Raw genomic sequence first — 16090 nt, forward strand, 5'->3', positions numbered from 1 at the left:
GACATGCACTAGAGCTCATTCCTATCCAGTAAGGTATTTAACAGCCAAAGTACGTACTCAGAAGCAAAGCGATCTGCATTACATAACTGTCTCCTCCTAGAGGGTTTTGCAACAATTAATACGAAACTGAACTGACACTCCTTGTTATGCAAAATGTCCCATGCCTCTTACTTGAAAACTGAAATTATCTTCTCGATAATAGAAACACACTTTATACCTACAACTTCAACTCTATTTGCATCTACTGAAAACCTTCCCATATATCTATTCACCTAATTACACATGACTCAAAACTTGCTGTTTTATCCATACTATATTGCACTTACATCTTAACCCTCCTATCATCTTAAATAGTTTGGGCACAACTCGTAGTTCAATTCTTAATACCTACTCATACTGTAACATTATCCTAGACCTAAGCTAACATAAATAAAAAGGGTAAGACTCAAACCACATTATCTCCTCCCTAACAAGCCTTCTTACAATCATAGATGCTTACACTACATGAGCTCCACTCACCCCCTTTATCCAGTAACAATGAAATAGCAATGTCCCTAAATCACTTTGAGGAGTGTAACTAATCAGCAGAGATATAACCTCTACAAACTAACCCAGTAATACTAACTAACCACGCGGGGTCGCAGAAATACCTGGATTAGAACCTAGGCGCGGAGCAAACCTTCTCAGTGCTGACGGACCCAGTAGATCTTCCCAGATCATCCGTCTAGGAGAAGGAAAACTCTGAAACTAAACCAAAGGGGAAAGGGGAGGGAGGCCTCTTCAGTCTTGGATGACAACCTTCCTAGAGCTGGTAACTCAAATTACCGGTTTGCAAACCTAAACTGCTTAAGGAGTAGATAGGCTCTGTCTATCGCCCGGCTTCCATACTCCTTTGCCTATTAGTCAGGCGCAGAGACACTATCTCAGTGATTCGACAGAAACACCCAGCGGTAGATCTTGTTTCTTGGCTAGGGCTACGAACACCGTTTTCCCCATTCCCGGCACACCCCACCCCTAAAACTGGACATTTGGGAGTGCTTGAGTACAATATATGCCTAAGCAATTAGATTGGGTTGACCTTCTTCTAATGGGTTGAGGGTACCGGATTGACAGTTCCTGGCTGCTGTTCCCGACTGGTAGTACTTGTGATGCATGTCTCATCAGACATGCATCACAAGTAGACCATCAGCTGACCATTCTCCAATTAGGATTGTGGCCTCAGGAAAGCCCACCGGGGATGAGTGCAGGGTCCCTTTCCATGCGCGACATGGCACTACAAACATCCCGATATTATTCAACTGTTGATGGAGCAGCCGCTCTAAGCGCTACCAAAGAGTTAGGGCTCCTGTACAACCAGTCGGGAACAGCAGCCAGGAACTGTCAATCCGGTACCCTCAACCCATTAGAAGGTCAACCCAATCTAATTGCTCAGGCATATATTGTACTCAATACTGCACAACCTCTTGTTTAGCTCCCCCTTACCTAAACCGAAACTCTTTAAAAAATATGACGACAGTACAATCTAAAAATAAGCTTAACCAGGCTTAAGGTCAAGCAAACTCAACTTGCCTCCTCCCTTGAGGCTTGTATTCACAAGTATCCGTGGGCTTATAACTAATTTAGCTGGTGTTGAAGCATTTCTCCTAACAAATACCCCGGATATCTTAGCACTATGTGAGACTAACCTACACTCCTCCATCCCCTCTAACTACTTTAACATGCCATGATATCACCCACTCTGCCGTAAGGACTCTGACAGACACATGCACGGACTTGGAGTTTACATTCGTAATACCCTCCCCCTGACTAGAGAAACAAACCTAGAAACAGATGATCAAGCCTTTATGTGCTTTAGACTAAACATGCAACACAACATTAGCTACTTTTATTTTCTCTACCGCTCTCCTTCGACCCAAGACTGCACCATAATAAACAAAGTCTCTGACAGCATAGACATGGCACTCTCCCTCGACACTAGCGCACAAGTACATGTATTTGGTGACTTTAATGTCCACCATAAAAACTGGCTTGGATTCTCTACTTACACAGATGCAGCGGGCAGCACAACCCATAGCTTCGCTATATCTCACTCCCTATCACTAATTGTTACATTTCCAACCAGTTTCCCTGACCAGGAAGAACAACACGCATCACTTCTAGATCTGTTTTTGACCACAGTTCCCGATGATTGCATAACGAATGCCAACAGCCCACTTGGGAACGCTGATCATGCAGTGATAATGGTTGAAATCACCCTAAACTCTAGAGCCAAAACTGAAGAGCCAGTGCTCAAAACAACGAGATATTATAAAAAGGCTGACTGGGAAGCCATCAGGGAACTAATCAGAGATGCCCCATGGGGAAATATTTTTTCTCTCCCTGCTGAACAGTGTGCAAACGAGACCACTGACTGGTTCAAAGCTGCAATCGAAGCGTATGTTCCCATGTGGAAATTTTATAGTAAGCCCCACTCTCCTCAATGGTTTACTTCGACCTGCGCAACTGCCATTGCTCAAAAGCAGCATGCATACCGCAGATTTAACCGACATAAATCCAGTTCAAACAGACTGAAGTATATAGAAGCTAGAAATTATGTTAAGAAAGAAATAGCGACAACTAAGAGAATTTACGGAAACCACTAAAAAACGCATCGAAGCACAAAAACTAGGAACTCAAGACTTCTGGAAAATCTACAACAGTGTAGTAAATAATGGGCAATCAATAATTCCCCCACTAACCAACAATCACGTGGTTGTCTCCTCAGCAACTGAGAAGGCTAACATGCTTGCCAGTCGGTTTGCCTCAAACTCCACACTCTACCCTTCCAACCACCCCCTACCTGACTTTCCTATGCGGACAGATGCCACGCTAGATGATCTGAAAATCACCCCTGCTCAGGTGCATGCTATCATAAAAAACCTTGACACTTCAAAAGCATGTGGACCCGATCTCATCCCAGCTGTGCTATTAAAAAAATGCTCAGCTGAAGTAGCTCCAGTTCTCTCCAAACTCTACAACAAATGCCTTAATGACGCTTGCTTTCCGGGCTGTTGGAAAACTGCTTCTGTTGTACCAGTATTCAAGAATTCTGGCGAAAGGACTGACCCATTAAATTATCGCCCCATTAACCTCCTCCCACTTTTTGCCAAAATATTTGAGACCTTAATTAACCATGCTCTAGTCCATCACCTTACAGATGCTAAACTTCTGACTGACCAACAATATGGATTTAGACAAGCCCGTTCCACAGCAAACTGTAATCTCTGAACGTATATACCATTCACTGGACAAAGCGGGGGAGGGCAGAGTGGTAGCTCTAGATATATCTAAGGCTTTTGACAGGGTATGGCATGGGGGTCTCCTCAGGAAAATTAGATCATACGGTATCACTGGTAGAATACTTAACATAATTAAATCCTTCTTAGATAAGAGAAAAATCCAGGTTGTCCTCGACGGTCGTACATCTAAACAATATGATATAAATTCAGGAGTGCCCCAGGGGTCTATCCTTGGACCTCTATTGTTCCTGATATTCATAAATGACCTCCCCGACAAAATTGCCTCTGAGATGGGTATATATGCTGATGACACTACATTCTATGGCAGGCACGACAGGAAGACGAATGAACACATTTCTAAAGAAATGGCAGAAACACTAGAGGAAGACCTCCAATCTGTGGTGGAATGGGGACAAAAGTGGTTGGTCGCGTTCAATGCTACTAAGACTAAACTAGTTTCATTTAATAATTACAAGAAACCCTCTCTACCACCTATAGCAATGGCCAACGACTCTTTATCTGAGAGTACATCTTTCAAACTCCTTGGCCTAATGTCACAGGAAACACGAGTTGGAACAATTACATCGAAAGCATTGCCAGGACCGCTGCAAGAAAGGTGGGCTCTCTCTACTGTGCTAGACAACTACTAACACCCGAAAGTATCCTGTATCTCTATAAGGCCACCATTCGCTCATGTATGGAGTATTGCTGTCACATTTGGGCGGGTGCATCTGCTACTAGTCTCTCGCTCCTTGACAAGGTTCAAAAGAGAGTCGCAAACCTGATAGGCCCTGAACTGACATCTAAGCTTCTTCAGCCTCTGTCCCATCGACGAAATGTTGCATCCCTCTGCCTGCTCTACAAGTATTTTAGTAGTGAATGCTCTGATGAACTGCAAGCACTTGCGCCCCCATGACGTGAGCACCCTCAACAAACCCGACAGGCTGCTAAATCCCACCCCCACACTGTAGAGATCCCTAGATGTAAAAGATCTTTCTACTCCAATAGTTTCTTCCCCAGAACCGCCAGACTTTGGAATCCCATTCCGGGTCCCTGCTTCCCCAACAGTATTGACGTGCAGAAGTTCAAGTGTAACGTGAACTGACATCTTGCTGCCCAAATCCTTACATAGTACCCCGGTAGTTGTTGTCCCTGATAGTAGCCCCCTACACCAAAGTGGCAATTTGCCTTGTTTGGGGTGAAAATGTAATTATAAAAAAAAAAAAAATTTTTAAACCCATTCTTATTTTTAAACCCATTCTTATTTTTAAATCCATTCTTATTTTTAAATCCATTCTTATTTTTAAATCTATTCTTATTTTTAGATGTGCAGTCTTACAATTTCTTATCACTATAGATCATCACTTATTATAGATTACTATTACTATGTATGCATATCTTTTGAAGGTTGAAGGTTTACTCTTTAGTGTGGGCAAGTACTAAAAATACAATTACAAATTATTTACAATGTCTACTCGGTCATGGCTAGTGTAACAAAAATAAGTTACTACTGTGGATTAAAGGGTTTAACTAAAAATCTTGTACAGATTCTAAAGTTTGACAAATCATACTTGAAGGAGGTCAAATATTACAGTGGCCAAAACATTGCTAGAATAACATCTAAGGTGAGTGCACTAGTACAAATTAAGAGAAACTACTTTGAATGGATTTAGAACTCTTAATAATTTAACACTGAACGTTAGTAAGTCCATGTTTTTTCTCTTTCATTTTTAGTTTTGTTTGTTAATTGTTGACTTTTTGTAACTATTGTAGTTGAATAATCAAAATAATACAAGTAAGGTTTGGTATTTATTAAATTGAGTATTCATTCATGAAGACTAAAATACTATGAACAACTATCACTTGAAATCTATTAATTATAATCAACTAGCAGGAATACTCGACATTGCTCAAGTTTCTAATCTTTGTAGAATACAGAAAAAAATTAAAGTAAAACTAACCAATCTGTGTAATATAATATGAAATGTTTAAATTCATCTTGGAACAAAGCAAAAATAATTATGATCCAGGTGAAATTTGAACTTATAAGCTCTGTCAGTAAATATGGCAAACCAACTGACTGAGCCAGCAGAGTAATAAAGAAATGCTGATGCTATTAACTGCATAAACTGCAATCTGTTTTGGTTTTAGACAGAGGTTTTTATTTCTTTATTATTTGCTTTCTGTTCCCTCCCACTCTTTTGATAGTTGAATGTGAGTTAGCCGTTTATCAAAATTGGGAAGAAAAGTGAGAGTAATAACCAATGACTATAATCAATAATAATTATCAAAAGTATTCAAAATTTATTCAGTACTAGCAGGACCTGTGTCCTGGCATTATTTGGGAATATTTGAGGATCCCAATAAATATCTCCTCTTTCTCCTCTTTAACTTTAGATTATGCAACAGCATAAAATTTTTTTCAAGTAGTATTAAAACCTCTAGTTCACCTTTAATTTATTGTTGATTTCAGTAAATAATCTATTAAAAGAAAAAGTTTTTGTAGAGGTGAGCAATACTTAAATTTGATAGTTATTATTATGAACAATTTAGAAAAAATAATTTAATTAAGGTGAATGGTAGAAAAAACAGTTCTATCTATTGGAGTCAAATGAATACTTTGATGGCTAAACAGAAAGTTGGTCTTGTATAAATTCATACCAACCTATTATTAAAAAAAAAAAAGTTGTTCTAGTTTGAATAGTCAATATTATTAAAAGGGATAAAAAGGCAATTTTACACAGATGCTGGTAGCACAAAAACTTTTATATATATATATATATATATATATATATATATATATATATATATATATAAAACACAAAACGGCCACATGCATTTTTGTATGTCCAGCAAAGGCTTTTTTTCTGTCGGGTAAATTTCAACACTTTCCAATTCCTATGGCCTCGTAGCGTACCGGTAAAATGTTATATTTTCTTTCACTTTCTTTTCCGCCTTTGGGTTCGTCACGGGTTCGAGCCTCCCTCCTTACTAACACTTTTTTCTTTTCATCTACAAACACTCGGGGAACGCTGGGTACTCCCACTAGTCTTCTATATATATAAAAGGAAAAAGCAGCATGCGCATTTTTGTATATCCAGCAAAGGCTTTTTCACAAGGGTTATCTAGGAGAGAGGGGGGGTACTATTTCTTGGAACTGTTTATATACCCTCAGATCATAATATCTATGATTTGTGAAGGGACGTCGTGTCTAGATTTATTTTGATTGACTTTTATAAAATTCACGCTATTCCGTTCTGTCACATGATTGTTCGCCTGAAACTGATGGAGTGAAGGCAGTTCCTCGGCTTTCCTGTGGGGGATGTCCAGAAAGCAATCAGCTTTGATCAATGCAGTGAAAATCGTCATATCAGACAATTGCTATTGATTTGCACACTCCCAATTTATTAATTTACACATTTATTATGGTGTTCATCTTAAATTTTAGTTTTCTTCTGATGACAAATATGGCTACCATCTGAAAAATATTATTAGATAAAGCAATGAAAAAAATAAAAAACAGAGTCAAAAACTGGTTTTCTATTTTAATGAACATGATGGAAAGATAAAAAATAAAAGTTAACTAGTGAGGATAAAATATCGATTTGTCCGCTGTACTGCAATATGGCTTTAAATTAAACATTTTGATAGATTTAATATTATATACAAGCCAATAAATACATTATATTTGTAATGACTATTGAAAAATTCAATAATCACCTTTAATTATGAGATATAACATTTTCAATTTTTTTTCAGAGAAATGCTTACCACAAAAATTCCAATTTGTTGAATGTCATTTCTGCTAAAACGCAAGAACTTTTTCTGAAGTACATTCCTAACTGAAAAAAAAAAAAAATCCATCATTAAAAAAACAATTAAAACCCCAAAGATATATTTTAGTGTTGGAGAAAATATATAGAAAGATGAAATATTTATCTTATTTTTTATGTATAACATATGCAAAATATATATATTTTTATTTTCAGAAAACTTAGATGCAATAAAGAATTCAGGTGATCAGTCATCTTCCTCTCAGTACAAACCAATAAGTCTCCTGTACATCATGAGTAAGTTACTGGAATCTGTTAAATAGAGAAGTAGTCAACCACCTCAGCAAAATCAGACATGCAGTATGGTTTCCATTCTGCTAGATCTACAGCAGATGTGTTAACGGTTATATCTCATAGGATTAGCAAGTCTCTAGACAGAGGCTTCCTTTCTAGGGTAATTGCACTTGACATAGGCCTTTGATAGGGTATGCCATAAAGGCCTACTTCACAAGATCTCCAGTTATGCTGGAAATGTCTTCTCAATTATTAAATCATTTATCTCTGATAAGTTCATAATTGTGGTTGATGGGCAGAAATCAGAAACTCACAATATTAATGCTGGAGTCTCAGGGGTCCATCCTGGCCCCAACTCTCTTCCTGATTTACATCAATGAAGGAACTCACTTTCCATGTTCATCTGCGTCGACATCTGGGAAAATGAATAAAAAAACTAAAACCAATTATTGTCTTGGAGTGGATGTCTTTCGTCCAACAGGTTTCAGCCATCCCAAAAAGATGAATTCTAGATGGATCAGTGAATATAAGGTATGTAGAATATATCACACACACACACACATAAATTTAGACGATCATGAAACATATAATGTGTATCATAATATATATATATATACACACACACACAAACAACATAAACAGATGAGCACGATTCAGAAAGTGAAGAACCACTAAAGAAATTAGTAACACATTAAGGACACGTCACAAAAAACACGAAACGTATAATACACTCGTTTAGATGGGTGCATACGTTTCATGTTAGTATAACGTAACAGAAAGAGGTGGCTGGTTAATTTTAACACATCTAAAATCAAGCTTCTATCTTTACATCATCAACTCTCGGATCCCCATCTGGCATCAATTGAAATAAATGGCTCTTGTCTTGGGAAGGCTCCATATTTTGACAAATTTCTGGATATGACCTTTACACCTGATCTGAAATGGAATATGTATCTGTTGCCAAGATTGCTGGAAAAATGGTGGAATCCTGGTGCTCCACTAGATAGCTCACTGCTGATGCATTCTCTACCTATTATATAAAAGCCAGGTACGTCCAAGGAGTACTGTTGCCACATCTGGGTAGGAAAAACCTTATTCTGTCTTGGCAATTCAAAATAGACTTCGTGGCTTAGTGGGGGATGCCTTTTCTCTTCCCTGCAACCTCTTTCCCACAGAAGAAATGTTGCAAGCTTGTTTCTGCTTTATTATTTTCATGGCAAGTGCTCGTCTGTGCTCCAACCGATGGTCCCCTTTGCCAAACTTTCATGAAAAACACTCGTTTAGCTGAAACCACTATCAATAATTTCCCCCACTCTTTATCTTTGCCTAAACCAAAATGTAGATTTCATGAACAAAGCTTCTTTCTTAGAACTGCACACCTGTGGAACTCTCTTCTGTTTGCTTGCTTTCCAGCTGACTACAATTTGGTTGTCTTCAAATCCAACGTAAACAAATTCTTGTTCAACAGTCCTATTAAGTAATCCAATTTAACAAGTTTCCACTACTTATTAACCCTTATCCTCAAGTGGTCTCCGGGCCTTGATAAGTGGTGACTCCATCGTAGATAAAAAAAATTATCGATACCATAGATTTCAAACCTGATAATAGGGAACCGTTTTAGGTCCTCCATATCAAGCTCTCTTCAGCCGATGTATTTCATCTGTTTATAACCGGAAGTGGAAATATACACATGCATTACAAGATATCGCACAAATCTCGTTTTTTTACAACCTTAAATTTCAAATGATTAAATTTTAAAAATTGTCCATTTAATATTCTGGATGCCAAAGAAAAAGCAAAAAAAAAAAGGAAGAAGAAAAAAGAAAAGAGAAGCCTTGCATATACTTAAGTGTTTTTGTTATTTATAATTCTAATATATGTGAGCTATTTATGGCGTCATGTATGAAAAATATGGTTTATTAAATTCATTAATTTAAATTTTTTCCGGTTTTAAACGAAATTGTTTTTAGCTTAGCTTAATTTCTAAACTAGTCTAAGGGAGATAACTTTATAAAGGCCTGATCGATTTAAAAAAAAACAACTTAAATCTGATATATTTAAGCTTAAAACTTTTAAATGAATGAATTTAATAAATCATATTTTCTCATAGATGACGTGATAAATAGCTCAGATATACTTAAATTATAAATAACAGAAACGCTCAAGTCCTCATTTTTTTTTCTTCTTCCTTTTCTTTTTTTTTTTTTGGCGTCCATAACAATTTTTAAAAATTTTATCAGTTAAAATTTAAAGCTTTTAAAAAAACGAAGTTTGCATGAGATCTTGTTATGTATGCATATATTTCCACTTCCGGTTATAAACAAATGAATATCAGCTGAAGAGAACTTGATATGGGGACCTAAAACAGTTCCCTATTATCAAGTTTGAAATCGATGATACTGATGACTTATCTCAACTAAATTTTCTAAAAATAAAAATATAAATAATACACTCTTATTTTTGGAATTTTTTTCCTTATAATAGAGCACTCTACTGGAATCCTTTTCCCCAAAATATATCTAAGTATATATATATATATATTTAAGAAACTGGTACTTTTGCATAATTTGACCTGAATTCTCGTGAATTCCCATCAAGCATGGATTGGGCGAGACCGGCAATTATCGGTGTCAGCCGAGCGTCGTAACAGACGCAGACTAATGAAAAAAAAAAACAAAAATAAATAAATAAATAGAATGCAAATAATGAAAAATAATAAAAAAAAACCTTGAAAAATTAAAATATGTCTATTTCATTTAATTTTCTTTTTTTTTTTTGCAAAATATTTATCAACAGAAAGTTTGTTTTTTTTTCTCCAAGAAAAGATTTTTTAACTGTATAATTGTTAGGTGTAAGTACAAGTTTTTGTTTTGATTTCTTTTTATTTTTGTTTTATTTTCAAGACTTGTTCAGTCAAATTCTTTTGGTTGCACTGTCCATTTGTACATCTCCAGGAGAAACCATCCTTTACACACAATCTTTTTAAGTAAACATTTGTGTTTACAATTGTTACACCTCATTTTTGGGGACAGCAATTCCTTCTGGCAATATGAGATTGTCTGCATCGATGTTTTCATTTCTTTTTCTAACATGTATAGATTTATTTTCTTGCGTGTCATTTTTCTGTTTGGTGAGTTTGAAAATATATTTGTTTGTCAGCTTTTCTATTTTTTTGTTGGTTTAGTCGCTTTCTTCCAATTCGAATGTCGTCTGCTTCTATTTAGATAGCGCTTTTCATTAGCTAATCAAACTCCCAAAAATTCGATTAAAAGTAATAAATAAATAAATAACTAATCAGAAAAATAAAAGTCACCCCCACCCCCTTAACATCACCTTAAAACTGACTAAAAACATAACAGAAAAAAAAAATAAAATAAAATAAAAAGTCGAGTTAGCGTTTCAATATTTTAACAACGCTTGGCTGACACCGATGATTGCTGGTCTCGCTCGATCCATGCTTGACGGGAATTCACGAGAATTCGGGTCAAATTATGCAAGAGTACCACAAAACTATATATACATATTCCAAATTCATATTCACTCATTGTATTGAACTGGTTCATCTTTGGAATATGTATATATAGTTTTTTAAATAAATATTTGTGTGCTCTTACCTTCGCACTATACGTGGTTTCTTTTCATTGCTTCCTGACACACTAAGTATATATATATATATATATATATATATATATATATATATATATATATATATATATATTTCATTCAGGTGCCATTTAACATGTTTAAAAGTTTGATAATAAAATTTCTTCAGACTATTGTTATCATCAATATAATTTCTCATCAGAATATTATTAGGGAGAGAAAGAGATACAAACATTACATTGCCAGAAAGCAATAATAGTTATAATAAAGTATTACATTTGGTAAGTGATATATGCTTAATCTTAAAGTGCTTGTATCCTAGCATTAAAAGTCACTTACATCTTTTTGTTGGGTATTAGTGTATGTAATGTGTTTAAATAAGATATTTTTCTTATTCGTGGTCCAATTTTTAAAATAATTATATGGATGGAAACAGAAAATAAGCATTCCAATCATGCTAATTCATGTGCCTTTATGTTAAAAATGAAAAAATAAATGTCTATAACTAACGAATCAGAAAGGGAAACTTTTTCGTTTTTATATTTCATACATTATATTCTGATTACAATATGTACGATTAAATTTGATTGGATACTTTTTAGATTTCACAGTATGCGATTTAACCAATTAAAGTTACCTAAAAATGTTTTGAAATGGATAAAGTTAGCATTCAGTCTCATACAGATAGTAGTTTTAGAATTATTTTTTATGTATAATATGTAAACACTTGATAACTGTGATAATTTCTTTAAAACTTTGTTTTATTAAATTCAACTGGTTGTTAGTGAATGTTAATTTCCCTATAACTGCATATAAGTTTGCATTATATTTTCAAAATTAGAAAATGCTTTCATATTAATCATTTTTTTGTTTACATTTAATTAGATTGAACTTTTATTCTGCATCTGACAACTTAAAAAATAGTTTTTGTTCAAGTTTTCAAAGTGAAAAAATAATGAACTAACTATATTTTTAATGAAATCCTTCAGAATTGAAGTAATTAAAATTTTTGTCCCAATTCAGAATGTCTCTTTTTTGAGAAGCTGGATTACATTACATTAAAAACTGACCATGTGTGGAGATAAATCTCAGGCAATGTTTAGTTTCTTGTTTTTTTTCCCATCTCCATGAACAATATAATGAAGCACATATTTGTTTTGAGGTATTATTCTGAATATAATGATATAAAGTTTGTACGTGCATCAACTTTCTTATGCTGTTCTTTTTCTTTGCAGTCAGTGCATAAGCAGACAAAAAAGATGGTAGGGAGAGCATAACTCTTTGCAAACAACAGCTTCCTTTTTCTTTCTTGCTGAATACAACAAATACAGGCTGGTGACAGAAGGTAGAAGCAGCTACCAGTTGTGTGTAAAAGAGAGGAGGAACTCCAAAAGAAAGCAATTGGCAAATCATAAAAAGAAAATACAGTAGAATCCCGAGATATGGCATTAATCCGTTCTGGGGTTGGGATCGTAAGGTGAAATCGCCATGAGGCCTTAGCAAAATTTTATACAGTAGATATTAAAAATTAGTAACAAAATACAGTAAATAGCAATACAATACGCATGTATATAATCAAATAAAATTATAAATAACCCCCTATGGAGGGGCAAATACTGTAATGAGGGTCCGGAAAAATATTGCATTCCATATCATAACCTGAAAAACCGTATCCTAGGAACATAGTATCCAAAGGTTCTACTGTATGTTTGCCAGTTACCAGGGTTTCCCTCTTGGCATAATGGACAAATTCTGATGGAAAGGCCAATACAGTCAAAGTCAGTACAGCTGCAGGAGATGCCAGAAAAGTGTTGCAATGCTTCACCATATGCCTATCAAAGCTTAAAAACTAAATTTTTGTCAAGGTTTACTTGCTTAGCATTTGCTAAGCCATCCACAAAGCAATGGAGCTATTTGGCCATAGCTGATGATTGGTTCATGATGATAATGCACATGCTAATGAATTGATAAAAAAAAACAAAAAACATGTGTAGTGAGACAATATCCACTTCATCTTTGATGGAAAGTTCAAATGGAGTTGAATTTTTAATCTACATAAAAGCATGTATTAAATGCTGCACACACATCTTCCACGCTCAAGCTAAAACAAACTTTTCCTTTTTTTTTTCTTCCTTTTTTTTTTTTTTACACAGTGGTCACCACTTATCAAGGCCCGGAAGCCACTCAGGGATAAGGGTTATTGCAAGTACATTACGTTAGTGTGGAGATTTGATGAAGTGTTTACTTAAGAGGGCGGTTCATTAGGAATTTGTTAACGTTGGACTTGAACACATCCAAGCTGTAGTCAGGTGGGAAGCAGGCAGACGGAACAGAGTTCCACAGGCGTGCAGTTCTAAGAAAGAAGCTTTGCTCATGGAATCCATGTTTTGATTTAGGCACAGATAAAGAGTGGGGGAAATTTTTCACAGTGGATTCGGCTAGACGGGTATTTTTCGTGAAAGATTGGCGAGGTGGGACCAGAGATTGGAGTTCAGACAAGCACCTGCCATGGAAATAACAATAAAACAAGGATAGGCTCGCAACGTCTCTTCTGTGGGAAAGAGGTTGCAGGGTAGAGAAAAGGGCATCCCCCACTAAGCCACGAAGTCTATTTTGTACTCTGTCAAGGCAGGATAGGCTGTTTTTAGCAGCTCCTGCCCAGATATGGCAGCAGTATTCCATCCTTGGATGTACTTGGCTTTTATATAGATAGAGAATTGCATCAGTAGTGAGATATCTTCTGGAGCGGTAGAAGGATCCCACCATCTTTCCAGCGACCTTGGCAACAGACTTGATGTACGTGTTCCATTTCAGATCAGGAGTAAAGGTCAAACCCAGAAGCTTGTCAAAACACGGGGCCTCTCCCAGACAAGAGCCATCCATCCCAATTGATGCCAGATGGGGATCAGAGCGTTGATGATGTAAGGATAGGAGTTTGGTTTTAGATGCCTTAAAGGTAACCAGCCACGTCTTCCCCCACTGAACCACGCGCTCGAGATCAGAGGAGAGAGAATCAGAGAGAACTTTGTCATTTACAGCCTTTGATGTGTTGCCATAGATGGTTGTGTCATCAGCATAGATGTCAACAAATGATTTAAGTATATGTTTAGGGAGGTCATTGATGTAGATCAGGAAGAGAGTTGGGCCCGATGATCGACTCCTGAGGGACTCCAGCATTAATACTGCAGACCTCTGATTTTTGTCCATCGACCACTACTCTTATGAGCCTATCGGAGAGAAATGATTTAATGATTGAGTAAACATTTCCAGTTATACCGCAGCTGGAAATCTTGTGAAGGAGACCCTTATGTCATACCTTGTCGAAGGCCTTTGATATGTCAAGAGCAATTGCCTTAGAAAGGATGCCTTTGTCAAGAGATTCACTAATCCTGTGAGATATAACCGCCAGCACATCTGCGGTAGATCTTGCAGAGCGGAAACCATATTGTGTGTCACTAAGAAGGTTATTTCTGCTGAGGTGGTTGACTATTTCTCTATTTAATATGGATTCCAGCAATTTACTCATAACACACAGGAGACTTATTGGTCTGTACTGAGAGGGAGATGACTTATCACCTGAATTCACATTCAAAATACAGGGCAAACTGATGAGGTCTTCCAGGGAGTCGGAAAGCACTTCTCCTTAAGGCAGCACTTAAACAGTTTCGTAAGTATGGGAGCAAGTTCTGGGATGCCGTCAGGGCCAGTTGCTTTACTGGAATCAAGGTTCTTGATTAGCTTGGCGACCTCATGCACAGATATTTGTATGTTACCTAGCGTGTTCTGTGTTATAGGAGGAAATATGGGGAGTTGATGGCCTTCGTCGCATCGGGTAGAATTAGCTGCAAAGTTCTTTGCAAATAGTTTGGCCTTGTCTGATGCTGACGAGATGACCTCTGGTCCATTGATAATGGTTGGGATAGAACGCACACTTCTGTTCAGGATCCTATTTGTTATTTGCCAAAATTGGTGGGAATCAAGCTGCTGATCTTGGATTTAACAGACTGGGCATATAGCTCTCTTGCATTTTTTATTACTCTTTTACAGTGGTTGCTGGCAGTCCTGAAAGCAGCTTTAGTCTCAGTGCATCTATTACGTTGGTAGCTATGGAAAAAGTGATTTCTGTGCGTGATAGCAGCAGCACATTCTGGGGAGAACCATGGCTGGCTGTTAGGTTTTTGTTGGAATTTTTTAGATGGTATGAATTGGTCTATGCCTACAATTAATCATTCGGTCAGATCTGACACTTCCTTTTTAAACAGTATAGTATTGTATTAGATTATTGATTATAACAAAATCCATGTATCCACATTTCTTCTGTAAATTGTTCTATTCAATCATGAGAACATAGTCATACTCTGAATAAATGCTAATTTTATCAGATATTATAGACTGTCATACATACAAAGAAAACAACGAAAAAAAAAGAAGAAAAACCTAAAACTATTGTAGGAAGGGTGTGAGAAGATATTGGATTGTCATTTTGTAGTAGGGTTGATGTGCCTGTATCCATCGTACTTTTCTTGTTTGCTACAAAACAAAGTCAATCAATTTTATTCAGTTTCAGCAACCCAAAGAATGGCTGAGAAATAGTTATGAAAACAAAAATGTAAAGGTTGAGTCAGCCTATGTATATATCCAATAGAAATAAAATTGAATTCATGAATTTCATGTCATCTAGCAAAACTATAAAGATGAAGAGAAAGATATAACATCTTGTTACAGTGACATTGCAAAAGGAATTTTTATCTTGCCTCTCACCTGTCCCGAAGAAAGGCGAGGAAGAAAATATAGTATTGTCAAGTGACATGCAAAGTCTGACTTTTTATGAAAAATGTAAAAAGAGTGGATGGAAATGCTATCCTGCACAAAATTGTTTTGGCCAAACAACATACCAATCACTTCACAAATGAGAACATGCAAGTGCAAAAGAAGACTGTAATTATGCAACTGCTAAACTATCATGATAAAAAGTAAAGGAAAAAATATACTTACTTACAATATCCCTTTTGTCTACCATTGACAATTTATCAAGTTTGCGGTGATTATTAAATATGTAAAGATTGTAGGGAATATAGGATGTATATTTTTCACATAAGTCTTCAACATATCTAAAAAATAAAAATAAAAAATATAAGGAAT

The 16090-nt window shown here is 36.1% G+C and overlaps 1 protein-coding gene across 7 annotated transcripts in view; it reads right to left on the reverse strand.

Moving 5' to 3' along the window:
• Positions 1-16090, reverse strand: part of LOC145268193 (uncharacterized) — a 175863-nt gene that overhangs the window by 103602 nt on the left and 56171 nt on the right. For all 7 annotated transcript variants that reach the window (XM_080123433.1, XM_080123435.1, XM_080123437.1 and 4 more), the window contains 2 exons: positions 15944-16059; positions 7050-7120 (listed from right to left, as the gene is read on the reverse strand). In XM_080123433.1, the coding sequence (XP_079979559.1) occupies positions 7050-7120; positions 15944-16059 (187 nt within the window). The remainder of the gene's footprint in view (positions 1-7049; positions 7121-15943; positions 16060-16090) is intronic.

The sequence above is a fragment of the Euprymna scolopes genome, chromosome 43 (assembly GCF_053919585.1).
Source record: "Euprymna scolopes isolate OS-2025 chromosome 43, ASM5391958v1, whole genome shotgun sequence".
NCBI lineage: Eukaryota > Metazoa > Mollusca > Cephalopoda > Sepiida > Sepiolidae > Euprymna > Euprymna scolopes.